Here is a 14,162-nt window from a genome sequence, read left to right on the forward strand (position 1 = left end):
CTCATGGCTGACATGGCCTTCTCTGCCCACGCAGTGGTCTGTTTCTTTAGCTTCTGGGGTCAGGTGTCCCATTCCTCTACAGTTCACTCCTTACGCCTGCTTGTTCTGTATTGTGAGTTTTCTTTTTTTGTTTTTTAGTTTTTTCAAGACAGGGTCTCTCGTGTAGCCTTGGCTGTCCTGGACTCACTTTGTAGACCAGGCTGGCGTCAAACTCAAAGCGATCCACCTGCCTCTGCCTCCCAAGTGCTGGGATTAAAGGCGTGCGCCACCACGCCCGGCCGTATTGTGAGTTTTCATCCTGGTCTCTTTCACCAATATTTTCTTTTCTTAGTGGCTCCTCTTTGGGAGCAAGGCTTAGGTCTGGCTTGCTTATGATTGATTCCTCATTCCATGGGTTGATTCTAACAGGCCGGGCACTCAGTAAGCCTCAGGAAGCCGTGCATGGATGATTGGAAGGGCAGGATCAGAGTAAAGCCAAGAAAGCTGCCAAGCCACAAAATTGAGGATGTACATGCACATATATGGCCCTGTGGTATGGAGGCCTGCCAGGTCAAAACAGCTGTATTGTCAGTGTTGACACATGCGAGGCATATTCATACAACTCGTCAGTCACAGTCACAATATCTGTAGGAAGATAGTTATTACTTTACTGCCCTCTTTCTTTCTCTCTCTCTCCTCTGTCTCCCCCCCTCCCCCCCCCCCCCCCCCCCGCCCCCAAGACTGGGTTTCTCCGTGTATACTTGGTGTCTTGGACTCGCTTTGTAGACCAGGCTAGCCTTGAACTCACATTGATCTGCCTGCCTCTGCCTCCCAAGTGCTGGAGTTAAAGGCAAGTGCCACTATGCCCTTTTTTTGTGAGGAAACCAAGGGTCGAGTGTTAAGTCTTGTGCCCCAGCGGTAATGCTGGAGTTAGACAGTACAGTTGCCCGCCGCATGTTCATGAGTGGTCCTTGGCAGTCCTCCTTGCTTTACCCAGTTCCTTCTGCTGTGGCTCTGTGGGTTTGGGGTGCTAAGTGAAGGTTATGCTCAGGAGTCCTGGGCAACCTCACACAGTCTGGGGATCCCCACATCAACAAGATTTGGAGAGAGTTCTGGGACACAACATGTAGTTTCTCTGGTGACACTTGGTCCCTCTGGGACTCACTTGTAACATGGCAGCTGTCACACACTGCTGTATCCAAAGTTTGAAGGGCTTTGCAGCCCAGCAGGGCTCCTAGGGGGACCAAGTTCCCTTGAGTTCAATCCAGGCAAGGGGCCCAGGGTCCAGCACAGAAACAAAACTGGATGTAATTTCCCGTGCTTGGGCACTGTGCATTGCCTCTTGGGTTGCTGTGGGAAGAAGCTAGGCCCCCTGTTACAGACTGCAGATGCCCATGGACACATCTGACCCCGCTATTCACCCTGCCTCACAACCATCCCTTCCCAGGAGCAGCCATGATCTCTCCTTCCCAGCAGAGTCCTCACCCCCACCCTCCATTAGCCTGGGAGTCCTTTGAGGTTTCTCTCTGTGTTTTAAAGACAGAGGGTCTCTGCTCTGTTCTATGGCTCTGTATGCTCTACCTATTGGGCATTGCCCCAGAGGGTTTTTTTTTCGGGTTGGAGGGGTGCTCTGGAGCTATAACAGCTCCCATCTTAGTCTCTGGCATGAGGATGGGCATTTTCCAGGCAGTGTTGGTTTTTCCTGTCCAGGTCTGGGTGCAGTAGGGTCAGAGAGTGAGGAGGGGCAAACCTGGTCCCAGGGAAAGTGCTGGGTTGGGTTCTGACATTTGAAGCTAAGATGTGTGGCCAGTGCCCCTCCATCCTCACGGTCCAGTGTGATATGTTGGAGGACTTGCAAGGCCAAACCAACTTCCAAACCGGATTTAGAGAAGTCCAGGTTTCCTGCGTTCCTTCATGGTTAAGAAACATGAGGAGGGGCGATCAAGATAACTCACTGCGATGCCTGAGGACCTGAGTTCCGTTCCTGGAAGCCATGTGATGAAAGAACCAACTTCTGCAAGTTGTCCTCCGATTGCCACATGCACAACACAAACACACACATGCGTGTGTGTGTGTGTAAGTTTCAGGACACGAGAAATGGTTCATCAGTTAAGAGCAGTAGCTGCTCTTCCAAAAGACTTGGGTTCAAGTCCCAGCATCCATATGGTGGCTCACAACCATCTGTAACTCTAGTTCTAGGGCATCTGATGCCGTCTTCTGGCATCCACAGACATGACAGTGGTGCACAGACATATATTCAGGTAAAATACCCGCACACATAAAATAGAATTTAAAATAATATAAACATTAAAAAAAAAACCAAAAACGACTACAGGCCAGGTGGTGATAGCTCACACCTTTAATCCCAGCATTTAGGAGGCAGAGGCAGGCAGATCTCTATGAGTTCGAGGCCAGCCTGGTCTACAAAGTGAGTTTCTGGATAGCCAGGCCTGCTATACAGAGAAACCCTGTCTTAAGAAAAACAAACAAAAGACTACAGGAAGAAAGTTTGGTGGCCCCTCCTGTAATCCCTTTGTGAGGTGGAGGCAGGAGGGTCAGGAGTTAGGGTCAGTTTTAGCTACACAGGAAAGCCAAGCATAGTGGCACATACCTGCTATTCCAGCCCTCAAGAGGCTGAGGCAAGAGGACTTTAAATTCAAGGCCAGCCATGGCTACATGAGCACAGAGCTGGCTTTGGACTTCTGGCCAGCTGCTTTCTTGCTCTGTACTGTAAGTTTCTTGGTCACCTGAGCCCCAGTGTTCTGCTTCACAGTGCAGGAGTGATGGGCATCTCCTGGACCTTATGAGGCTGCCAAAGAGAAGATGGGATCTAATAGTGATACCCATGTGATCTCTGCTAACTTCTTCAATCCTTTTTCTTACCATCGAATCTCTCCCATCAGCCCATCTGTCCGTTCACTCATGTTTTGATAGTCTCCTTTGGTCTGGTACAGTTCTTGTTTTGTTTTGTTTTTGTTTTTCCAGACAGGGTCTCTCTATGTAGCCTTGGCTGTCCTGGATTCGCTTTGTAAACCAGGCTGGCCTCGAACTCAACAGCAATCCGCCTACCTCTGCCTCCCAAGTGTTGGGAATAAAGGCGTGTGCCACCACCGCCCAACCCTGGTACAATTCTTAGGTCTTCTCTTGACATTAAAATTGTGACACTTATAGGCCATTTCTTTTGTAAAGTTCCCTCAGTTGGGGGTTTGTCTGATGTTTTCTTATGATCAAAGTCATGCCTCCTTAGTGGAGAGACCATGTGAGTGCTGCCTATAGTCTTTCCACTGCATCCAGTTAGGGAAGGCATGATTTTAACTTCAAGTAGTGTTTACGAATCTCCTCTACTGAGAAGTTACTCTTCCCCCTTTGTGTGTTTGGAACCGGGGCCCTTTTGAGTATTAGGCTATGTACACCCCGGAAAGGTGCTCAGCCCCTCAGTATACCGTGCTCTTGCCTGGCTCTGGGCCGTGGTCCTGACTGCACTCTCTGCCCCTGTACTTGGATATGTGCATGCATGTGCACGTGCGTGTAAAGGCCAGAAGTTGACATTGAGTGTCTTCCTCGGTAACTCTCCACCTTATTTAATGAGGCAGGATTTGTCGGTGAACCCAGAGTTCACCAGTTCAGCTAATCCAGCTAGCCAGCTTAGCCCAGGTGTCCCCTCTCTCTGGGTCCTGAGTACCGTCGGGATTGCAGAAGAGCTGTCACACCTGTCCCCAGTGGGGATCGCACTTAGGCCTTCACACGTGCATTTCAGGTGCTTTACTTATTCAACATTTCCCAGGCTCTTATTTCCTTTGTAGATAATAATATTTGATAGTGGAGCTTTGAAACATGTATATAATCCATTCCTGGTCATACGTTGCATTTATTTAGCCAGAGGTGTATATATATTGGTTTCTTACTGGGTTCTGTACAATCTGTTATCACTGTTTTTTTCAGTAGTTTAATCAGCGTGTCCTAGGTGTAGCTCAAGGTAGAGTAATACTGTCCTAGTTTGCCTGGAATGCGGTCTCCTAGAACTGGCAGCTTTCAGTGTTAGAGCTTCACAAGAGGCCTGGTAAGCCCCTAGGAGTTGGCCAGTCTTCAGGCTGGGTCTCATGACTGCTGGGCAAGGTCTCTGCCACTCTGAGTACTTCCTGTCTAGGTCAGTAAGATATCCCAGGCTCATCCTGTACTTCCTGTGACCAAGCCATTTGTCCAAGCATACTTGGAATCAGGGACCTTTTGAGAACTAGGCCATGTGTACCACACCACAGAAACTGAGCGGGTGGACATGCTCAGCCCCTCAGATAACCGGCCTTTTGTCTGGCTCCAGGCTTTGGTCCTCACAGCACACTCTGTCCCTGTACTTGGCAAACATCTCCCTCAGAGCCTGAGCTTCTCCAGGAAGCCTGCTTCCCACTGGCCCCTGAGGAGGCAGCCTGCTCTGAGTGCCACCAGGCTTGCTAGGTCATCTTCCTTGTCTGGAGACAGCCTGCTCTGAGTGCCACCAGGCTTGCTAGGTCATCTTCTCTTGTCTGGAGACAGCCTGCTCTGAGCGCCACCAGGCTTGCTAGGTCGTCTTCCTTGTCTGGAGACAGCCTGCTCTGAGCGCCACCAGGCTTGCTAGGTCATCTTCCTTGTCTGAAGGTTAAGCCCAGGATTCACCACTGCCTCCTCTGACTCAGGATAGGGCTGGAACTGGGGGCTGGTAGTTAAATGGTGGGATCCAGTCACACTTTTATGGACTAGAAAAGCAAGTGGGGCAGAGGGAAAATGACTTACTCAAGCCACATTTTATAGGTATAGGTTGGGGTTCATTCTTGAATTATTTTGGTGCTGGTAGAACCCACAGCTTTGGCCATGCCAAGCATTGGCTCTGCCAATGAGCTCCATCCTCCCTTGCCAGTACTCTTTTTAGAACTTAAAAATAATACAAACGTATTTGTGCATGTGTGTGTATGTTCATATGCAGGTGCATGTATGTGTTCAAATCATTTTATTCAGAGCTTGAAGATGACCGAGGGGCTGAAGATCTGATCTGGTGTCCTCAGCGGGGCAGATCTAGTCGGCCTCCTCATAGCTGTGACCTGGGTGCCTTTTTACTTTAACATTTTTGTTAATTTGCTAGGCATGGTGGCACACACCTTTAGTCCCAGCACTCGGGAGGCAGAGGCTGGTGGATCTCTGTGAATTCGAGGCCAGCCTGGTCTACAGAGCGAGTTCCAGCCAAGGCTACACAGAGAAACCCTGTCTCTAAAAATCAAAGGGAAAAAAGTCATTATTGCTGAAACAGTATGGCAGACATCTCAGAAACAGAAATACGAGCAAAAGGAAAACAAACACTGTGCTTCTAGTGGACAGACAGCCGCTATTGTTGCTTCAGAGATTTGTACAGCTCAAGCCTTTTCTAAGTATAGACTTTCCTTGCTGCACTTTACAGTTTGTACCATGCTTTGGGGGAGGGGAGAATGTCAATCATTTATTTCCATAAATTTCTAGTGCATCTAATACTCAGATAACCTTCTTGCTAGTTGTCCCCAAATGCCTCTTGTAAGCAGAGCCTGTGTGGTAGGCCTGTCGTCCAAGGCACTTAAGAGGCTGAGGCAGGAAGACCACAAATGAAAGTCCAATCTGGGCAACTTAATGAGATCCCATCTCAAAAATAAACAGCAAAAAGAGGTCTGGGAATTTAGCTCTGTTGTAGGACATTTGTCTTGCATGCATGAGGCCCTAGATCAAATCCCCGGTAAGAAGAGGGAGAGGAGGAGGAGGAACAGGAGCAGGAGGAGGGAGAGGAGGAAGAGGAGGGAGAGGAGCAGGAGGAGGGAGAGGAGGAGGGAGAGGCAGAGGAGAGGGAGAGGAGCAGAAGGAGGGAGAGGAGCAGGAGGAGGGAGAGGAGCAGGAGGAGGGAGAGGAGCAGGAGGAGGGAGAGGAGCAGGAGGAGGGAGAGGAGCAGGAGGAGGGAGAGGAGCAGGAGGAATGTCCTATTTATAGCTGATGTGTAACGATCCAGAGTCACACTTTACAAATGGTGGTGCTTAGGGCTGGAGAGATGGCTCAGCAGTTAAAAGCACTGGCTTCTCTTTCAGAGGACCTGGGTTCAATTCTTAGCACTCACATGGCAGTTCACAAATGTCTGTAACTCCAATTCCAGGGAACTGACACTTTTACACAGACACACATGCAGACAAAATACCAATGCGAATTAAAAAAAAAAAAGCCAGGCAGTGGTGGTGCATGCCTTTAATCCAAGCACTCAGAAGGTAAAGGCAGGTAGATCTCTGAGTTTGAGGCCAGCCTGGTCTACAGAATGAGTTCCAGGCCAGCCAGGGCTGCACAGAGAAACCCCATCTAAAAAAACAAACAAAACAACAAGCCCAGTAACAATAAAAAACCAAATGGTGGTGCCCGGTCCCTTCATTGTGACACCAACCTGATACTGTGCAGCTCTTCTACAGACCAGCTGGTAGCTCTGCAGTGCCCAGCACCTGGCTTTGTCTGCGTCTGTTCTCATGGTGTCACTTTGCTTGTTCCTCTCTGTGCCCTGTATTTCCTGTAATCTGAAGTGATGTGTAGGGCTCAGTGAGCAGAGCAGCCTGTGATGTGCTTTCCTGGTGCCAAGGCCTGTCCTGGGGGAGGGGGGGCAGTGCTGCTTCTCCTGGGGCATGTATTCTCTCGTGGGTAGAGAGTGGAATGTGGGTTTCCTGTGTTGGGTGAATGTCAGTTCTGAGTCAGTCTTATAGACTACCCAGGAGAACTGTTGTACTTGCTGTGGGGAACTTTATCTGGTGGGGGCGTGGGGGTGGGGTGGCGTGGGCTGGGCTCTTAGGGCGAGAGAAACGTCACAGAATCTCATCTTTTTGAATGCAGAGTTTGAGAACTCTGGTTCTGTCTTTACTGCTTCCCGAGACCTGTGAGCTGGATTAAGTCACAGCCCTGCTACTTATTAAGCAGCCAGGGACCTTGGGCAGGGCACTTAACCCTGTGCACTCAAGTCCCTCCTAGGCTTGTTACCTGGCATAATCATTGGGAGGGCTAAATAAAGCAAGATGCAACTGGCTGTCTGTCCTGAGAGGGGAAACTCTTTGAGGGTGCAACTAAGTAATAGGGACAATGTCTGAAGATGGTCTCCTGTCCCAGGCTGGCCCTTGAACTTGGGGTGATCCTCTTGCCCCAGGCTCTCAAGTACTAGGATTACAAAGATGTTTGCTAAATCTCTCCTCTTACCCCCTTCCCCATCCTCTCTCTCTCTCTCTCTCTTCTTCTCCTCTCTCTCTCTCTCTCTCACACACACACACACACCACACACACACACCACACACACACCAGTGTGGCCAGGTGGTACAGTCTATTTGGGCATTTGCTTTTTTATTAGTGTGAACCTATCTCAAGCTCCTTGTTGAGTTAACTGTGAGCATCTTCCCACAACCTGCTCCCAGGGAATAGAGGGCACAGACATGGAGACTCAGTGTCCAGGAGCCTGGATGGTTTACCTCAAAAGAACTCCTGGAGAAGAGACTAGGCTGAGCTTGGCACCAGAGGTTTCTGGGGAGCTAAACCAGGCTTGTGGTAAGAAGTAAGTCCATGCCGGCCTCAGGCTCCTGTTCCTCTCCCTTCTCTTTCCTCCGTGCCTGTGTGGCCCTGACGACCCATGTCTGTCTGCAGTGCAGGATGGAGTGCTGTGATGTGCCAGCTGAGACGCTCTACGACGTCCTGCATGACATAGAATACCGGAAGAAGTGGGACAGTAATGTCATTGAGACTTTCGACATCGCCCGCTTGACTGTCAACGCTGACGTAGGATATTACTCTTGTGAGCAGGCACAGAACAAGACTCCCCACCCTCTCAGCCTCCATCCCTACCTCCCACCAAAGCACCTCTAACTTTCCCTCCCTGTGGTCACTCCTGTGCTGGGCTGCTCAGAGACCCGCATGCTGAGATGGAGAGCTGCCCTCTCCACGGGCATGCTCACATACTCTGACCACACACACTTATAAAGACCCATACACAAAAACATGCATCTCCAGTCATGCATACAACGCCACAGCCACCACAGAGACACATTTCATGCACGTGTGATCACAGCACTGTCTTTCAACTATATTCACATAGGTAGACAAGTCAGAGCAAAAAGGTAAGGGCTATGTGAGGCCCTGAGGGACAGGGTAGGCAGAGACAGCGCAGACAAGGGTTATGCTGTGTCCTTCCTGGGGTTACCTGTCTGGATGGGGAGGGCTGGCAGTTAATAGGGTCCCCATGTCTCTGGCCTCCATCACACCCTTCCTTACAGGAAGATGGGCCAACAGCCTGGCTGAACTGTTCCTTGCCCTCTGTCTACAGGGAGGTGTCCCAAGCCCCTGAAGAACCGTGATGTCATCACCCTCCGCTCCTGGCTCCCCATGGGCGCCGATTACATCATTATGAACTACTCAGTGAAACATCCTGTGAGTCGGCCTGCCCTCCCTCCCTCCCTGGGCGTGCAGAAGGATGAATGGCAGGGCTGGGCTGTGGCTGTCACAGTGACTTTAGGCAGGCCTGGGGGATAATGACTTCCCTGCAGTGTCTGTCATGTAGCTCAGGGAAAGGACAGTGTGGGCCGTCTCTGTGGTGAGAGGGTGGGATGTATTTGACTGGCCCTTGGGATAAGGCTGGCCTACAGGCAAGGGAGCAGGATCCTGTGGTGGGACTTACCTGAACTCCTGGACATTCCATTTGTCCCTATCCAAGTCTCACCTCCCAGTTGCCTTCCATCCTCAGAAATACCCACCTCGGAAAGACTTGGTCCGAGCTGTGTCCATCCAGACGGGCTACCTCATCCAGAGCACGGGGCCCAAGAGCTGCGTCATCACCTACTTGGCCCAAGTGGACCCCAAAGGTGAGGGCTTGGCCCTGCAGCCCATCAACAGGTTCCTTCCCTGTCCAGGGAGTAAACTTGACCTGCCAGGCAGGCCACCTGAACACCATCTGTTAGGAGCCATTTAGCACCGGGGGTACCTCTACCCAAAGCTGGAGGTTTGAAAGGGATGGACCTATGAGGGAGCCACTGCTCCTCCCAGGAGCTTGCAGCTGTCTTCCTGGTGCCGGCATTCCTAGCTTGGACCTGCTCCTGCCCTGTCTCCTTCAGCCACATCCCAGAGGCCTGGGTTTTCCAAGGCTGCCCTTGCACCTCACTCCCACGACAGCTGAGCACTCATCTCTGTCAGCCTCCTAGACCTTTCTCAGAGACTTGTATTCAACTGTGAACCCCCCCCCCCCACCCATTGCACTTCCTAGACCCCCTTTCTTCAGATCAACAGCTTGCTTTCTGGTCACTTCGCCCCCGCCCCCGCCCCAGCACCTGCTAGTTAGCTGGGGCCAGCTTCTCCTTGGCTCCCATAACCAGTGCTTAGTCTCCCTCCCTCTCGCTTTCTTCTGACTCACTCTGTAGCCCAGGCTGGCCCTGAACTCAACAACCACCTGCCTCAGAGTGCCGGGGATTGCAGGCACGCGCTCCCATCCTCCGCCCTTGGTTCTTACCCCTTCACCCTACTGTCACTCTCTTGGAACTCAACCACTTTGTCCAAACCAGCTACTAGAGGAAATAAAACAATATATCACTTCCCCGGACTCACCTGCTTAAAATGCCTCCTGCTATCCTCTGCTAGCTGCCCCACACCTCTCCTCCTTCCTCAACGCTCCAGGGATGCATGAAGTGATGACTCTTCATCTGTCCCTGATGCCCAGTGTGAGGGCCTACTCCTTGTTGGTGGGCCCATTCCCCTCCAGCGGAACACCAGTCCGTGCTGAGACACCAGACAGTGAGTTCCTGTCTGGAGTCCCCAGGCTGAGCCTCACAGTGAATATGGAATGAGTGGTTATACCTCAGGTGTCATTCATTGGTCGGGGCTCCTTGGCCCACAATGAGAGAGAGAGAGAGAGAGAGAGCGCGCGCGAGCAGGGCTGTGGATTCCAGGTCAGGCTCGGCTGGCCTGCTGGCCTTAAAGGGGGCCCAGCAGGACAGGCAAGAGAGGCTGAGCACTAGGGACAGTCCTGGGTTATCAGTGTGAGGGAAGGGAGGTGATAAGCTGGGGCCCCAGGCTACTTGTTTTCTTCTCTGCAGCTGGAGCTCAGCTGAGAGACAGTGGATGGCAGGCAGAGATGAGCTTGAGGGATTTGGAAACTTCACTGAGAAGGAGTGAAAAGGGGGTGGCCTCCCTCTGAAGAGAGGATGGCTGGTGGTGGGTGGGGCTGGGTGCCTAAGGCTGCCTTTTCCTCCCGGCCTTTCCCTGCCCCATAGGCTCTTTACCCAAGTGGGTGGTGAATAAATCATCTCAGTTCCTGGCTCCCAAGGTAAGTGGCTGTGTGCTCTGGGATATTGGGGAGGGGGGGGAGTTTGGAGGAGTAGAGCAGGGGCCGAGCTAATGCTGGGTGACGGCTGGTGGGCTGATGGACTGGGTCTCCAAACTGGGCCTGTTGTTGGGACACTGGGGACGGCTGTGCAGTGCAGGAGGGCGTTGGAGGGTTGCGGTCCTCCAGGCACCCCTAACAATGTTCTGCCGGTCTACAGGCCATGAAGAAGATGTACAAGGCCTGTATCAAATACCCCGAGTGGAAGCAGAAACACCAGCCACATTTCAAGCCGTGGCTGCACCCAGAGCAGAGCCCATTGCCCAGCCTGGCGCTGTCGGAGCTGTCAGTGCAACACGCGGACTCACTGGAGAACATCGATGAGAGCGCGGTGACTGAGAGCCGTGAAGAGAGAGCAGGCGGTGCTGGGGGAGAGGGCAGCGACGACGACACCTCGCTCACCTGAGTACAGCCCCTCTGCAAGGACCAAGACAGGACTGGGCCGAGCCCTGGGGCACTGAGCCTTCCGCACTTCTCCCTTCTCCCACCGGCCTTCTGGGGGGGGCACTGGGCTCCTGCTCAGGTGGCTGCGGCCTGGCTGGACATGGCCCCAATAAACGAACCACACAGCCCCAACCAGCTCTTGCTTGTACCTGCTTCTCATCTGCCCAGCACCACGCCACCCAGTTCTACAGTTGTTTTTCCTTAATACTATTACTGCTCACTGGACCTTTGTCCCTACAGGCAACTTATTTCTACTTGTGTAACTGGAGAATGGGGCTTGCTGCCTCTTCCTTTCCTGTCCTGTCTTCCTCTCCATCCACTCACTGACTTGGCTGTCACAAAGGTTCCTTGCTTACTTTTCAGACCTCTAGTCTGGCTAGAGATCAGGTTGTTAGTTACTGTGTGGCATACCCCTCTCCGGTCCAAGCTAGCTATGGACAGTTGTTCTGGCACATTCTGGCTCCTGTCGTCACAGAAGGAAGGGCAGGGACCCATAAGTCAGAGACCAGGGCAGAAGGCCTCAGAACTAAGGTGGGGCCATGCATACTAGAGGAGGGAAAGGGAGTGGGTACCGGTGAAGACACATTTCCAGCGCACAAAGAGGTGGTCAGTGTTGAAGATCTTAGGCTAGTATGAACAGGCGCCAGCCCTCACTTACATTGCACCTGGCTGCTCTGGGCTGTAGAGGGAAGCCTGGGCTGCCTCTGTTGCCCAAGGGATGCCCAGAGTTGGTCTTGGGCCCTGCTCTTCTCTGGTATTTTTGGTATCACAAGAACTAGCAGTCTGGAAGTACTCCCCAAGATCTGACCCTGATCACCGCTGCTGGAAAGCCCTGCCCGTGGAGACACGGTGGGCTCTGAGTCGAGTTTTCCCCAGAGGAACAGTTTGAGTGGAGAGAGGCCTGTACAGGAGACACTGTCACCTGGAACATTCCAGCTTGAGCTTTGCCCATAATGGTCAGTAACTTTGCGAGCACCCTGAAAATTGCAGACTCCTATTTCCTAGCCTATAGCCTAAGGTGATAATTTTTTACCTCTAAGCAAGTGTGAGGGTTTTTTGTTACTTAGGATTTTAAAAAAACCAAATTGCCCATCACTAGGCCGGGCATGGAGTAAGCTCTCTGATTAAAGACTTTCTCCTTTCAGGACAACTCCTTTGGCCCACCCTGCTGAGAGCTGTTCTTCCAAATATACCCTTTGTACTTATGGAAAAATGGAAGCCCAGCTAAACTAAGGCCTCTGGCTTGGCTGGCCCTAGAAGAAGGCCTGGTCCCAGGATCCCAGGACCCAGAAATGCCTAGCCAAGTCTGGGGATTTCATCTGTATGGGGAGGTGAGAAGCTGCCAGGAGGTGTGGTCCAAGGGACAGGAGCAGGGTGGCCTGGAACAATGGACTTCCAGGGAAGTTGGTCATGCTATGGTTGTCTTGTTCCCCAGGAGAAAGAGAGAGAGAGAGAGAGAGAGAGAGAGAGAGAGAGAGAGAGAGAGAGAGAGAGAGAGGAGAGAGAGGGAGAGAGACACCTCTCCCAGGGGTAGATTCACCAGAATAGGGATGTTGAGGCAAGGAGACTCAAGGATCAGTGGAACCTCATCAGGGGCGGGGTAGACATGGGCCTCAAAACCTTCGCAAGCTAATGGTCAGGGAGAGACACAAACCTTGTGGGGCCGGTCTGTCCAGGGGATTGAGGACTAGGCTGGAGGCGGGACCGGCCGGCTCCCTGCCCCGTCCCCGCCCTCACATCCCCGGGTGTCACGTGGGGCGGGCGGAAGCGCCGGGAGAGGTGGGCGCGCCCCAGACCGCTGCAGCGAGTTGGCAGCTGCCGCGTGTGACAGAAGGTACCGGGACCCCCGCTCCCCCGCGAGTGGAGTTCTCTTCGCTCAAAACAGGTTAGTGAGCTTGCTGGTACCTCCCAATCGCCAGTCGTGGCCTGCATTGTCCCCATTCCTCAGAAGGGAATGGTGAGGCCCCGCTCGCCTTTCCCGGAGTCATCTGGTGGGCTCTCTCGGCCTGGGGATGGAGTGAAGAGGGGTCGCCTCTAGAGATGGAGGCATCCAGCCACAACTGTAGGGACAGGGGTGGTAAGCTCGTGGACACCCGCTTTCAGCTCTTCTGCTTTCGGGCTCGCAGGCTCCGGAGTCACTAGAGTCAGGCAGCTTGGTTTACCAACTTGAGAAATGAAGGTTCCCACCTAGTCGACCGCGGACACTCTTTAACAGCCTCGCAAAGCTGTAGGACGTTAAGCCTGCACCTGGGGCGTTGGCAACCTTGGGCAGACTACTTCCGTCCTCTGCACCTCAATTCCCCACCAGTTAATGGGGGCATGGTTTCTCTAGAGCCTACCTGGCCCAGTTGCCGGGAAAGGAGGGGTGTGCTCATAGAATGGGGTCAGGCTGGGAGTGGGTGGATGGGCTTGCAGTGCAGCAGGGGGAGGGAGGTAGAAGGGCGGGGGGACGGGGGAGGGAGGTGGGGAGAGACACGGGGTCTCGGGGGCTGGGGGCTCGGTTGTTGCGGGCGGGGTGAGTTTTTGGTCTCAGATCTCCATTGGGTAGGTTTGCTTGCTGGGTGATTAGGAGCCAGCACAGTAGGCGTCTGCCCTATGCTAATCTAAATCCGGTGTCCTGGAGAAACCTCCCCAAATGCCTAGACTCAGAATTCCGAGGGTTCAGGAATGAAGGATTTGACTGCTGTTGGGTCCCGGGGACCTTGATACCTGTACTTGGAAAGCCGTGACTATCCTGCTAGGGGAAGCCTAGCATCCTAGCACTGTCATTACAGTGTAAAAGAAACTCAGCAGAACCCAGAGACAGGTGTGGACAGGTGCAGACCTGGGGAGGAGAGGGTGCCTGCGACTAGCCTTGGTAGTTAAGTGACTGCAAAGGGAGGGCAGAGCTTGCTTGTGCAGCAGCGGCGGGGATTCTGGTAGCCTCCTGGAGGAAAGACCAGGGGGTGGGTGTGGCTGCAAGGGCTGGCAGGGGAGAGTGTGCAGAGAACTCACCTTTGGGACTCATGCCTGGTCGGAGTTTATTTAGACCCTGGCCTGGGGACCCTGATCCCCAGTGGCCGTTTGCTCATTGGAATAGGGCACAAGCAGGCTCTGATGGCTGGGGTCCCAATGCCCCAGGTTTCACTTGGACAGTCAGGCCTCCTTATGTGGCCACCCGTCACGTGGAGTCCAGCAACGCTCTCCACATATCAAGAGTACGCTTTTTGAGAGATGTTGCACACCCCCCCCCCAAGTTTACTCCTCAACTAAATCCTCATGTTCTTTGAGACTTCGGGCTTCAGATGCTGGCCTGCTTATTACGGTGCCTTCCAGCCTGGTTTTCAGTTCCAGGTTGGACAGGTTTTTTTGGATGTCGGTGAAGATG

General features: G+C 52.8%; 2 protein-coding genes across 2 annotated transcripts in view; both read left to right on the forward strand.

Moving 5' to 3' along the window:
* The window catches only part of Stard10 (StAR related lipid transfer domain containing 10), a 27,245-nt gene extending 16,334 nt beyond the window's left edge, over window positions 1-10,911 (forward strand). The window contains exons 3-7 of the mRNA XM_051149069.1: window positions 7,630-7,777; window positions 8,306-8,409; window positions 8,723-8,840; window positions 10,242-10,294; window positions 10,512-10,911. Of these exons, the coding sequence (XP_051005026.1) occupies window positions 7,630-7,777; window positions 8,306-8,409; window positions 8,723-8,840; window positions 10,242-10,294; window positions 10,512-10,757 (669 nt within the window). The 3' untranslated portion in view covers window positions 10,758-10,911. The remainder of the gene's footprint in view (window positions 1-7,629; window positions 7,778-8,305; window positions 8,410-8,722; window positions 8,841-10,241; window positions 10,295-10,511) is intronic.
* Window positions 10,912-12,543: 1,632 nt separating this feature from the next.
* Window positions 12,544-14,162, forward strand: part of Arap1 (ArfGAP with RhoGAP domain, ankyrin repeat and PH domain 1) — a 115,272-nt gene continuing 113,653 nt past the window's right edge. Inside the window, exon 1 of the mRNA XM_051149068.1 lies at window positions 12,544-12,680. The gene's annotated coding sequence lies outside the window, so the exon portion shown is untranslated. The remainder of the gene's footprint in view (window positions 12,681-14,162) is intronic.

Source organism: Acomys russatus, chromosome 7 (assembly GCF_903995435.1).
Source record: "Acomys russatus chromosome 7, mAcoRus1.1, whole genome shotgun sequence".
In the NCBI taxonomy this organism is placed as follows: domain Eukaryota; kingdom Metazoa; phylum Chordata; class Mammalia; order Rodentia; family Muridae; genus Acomys; species Acomys russatus.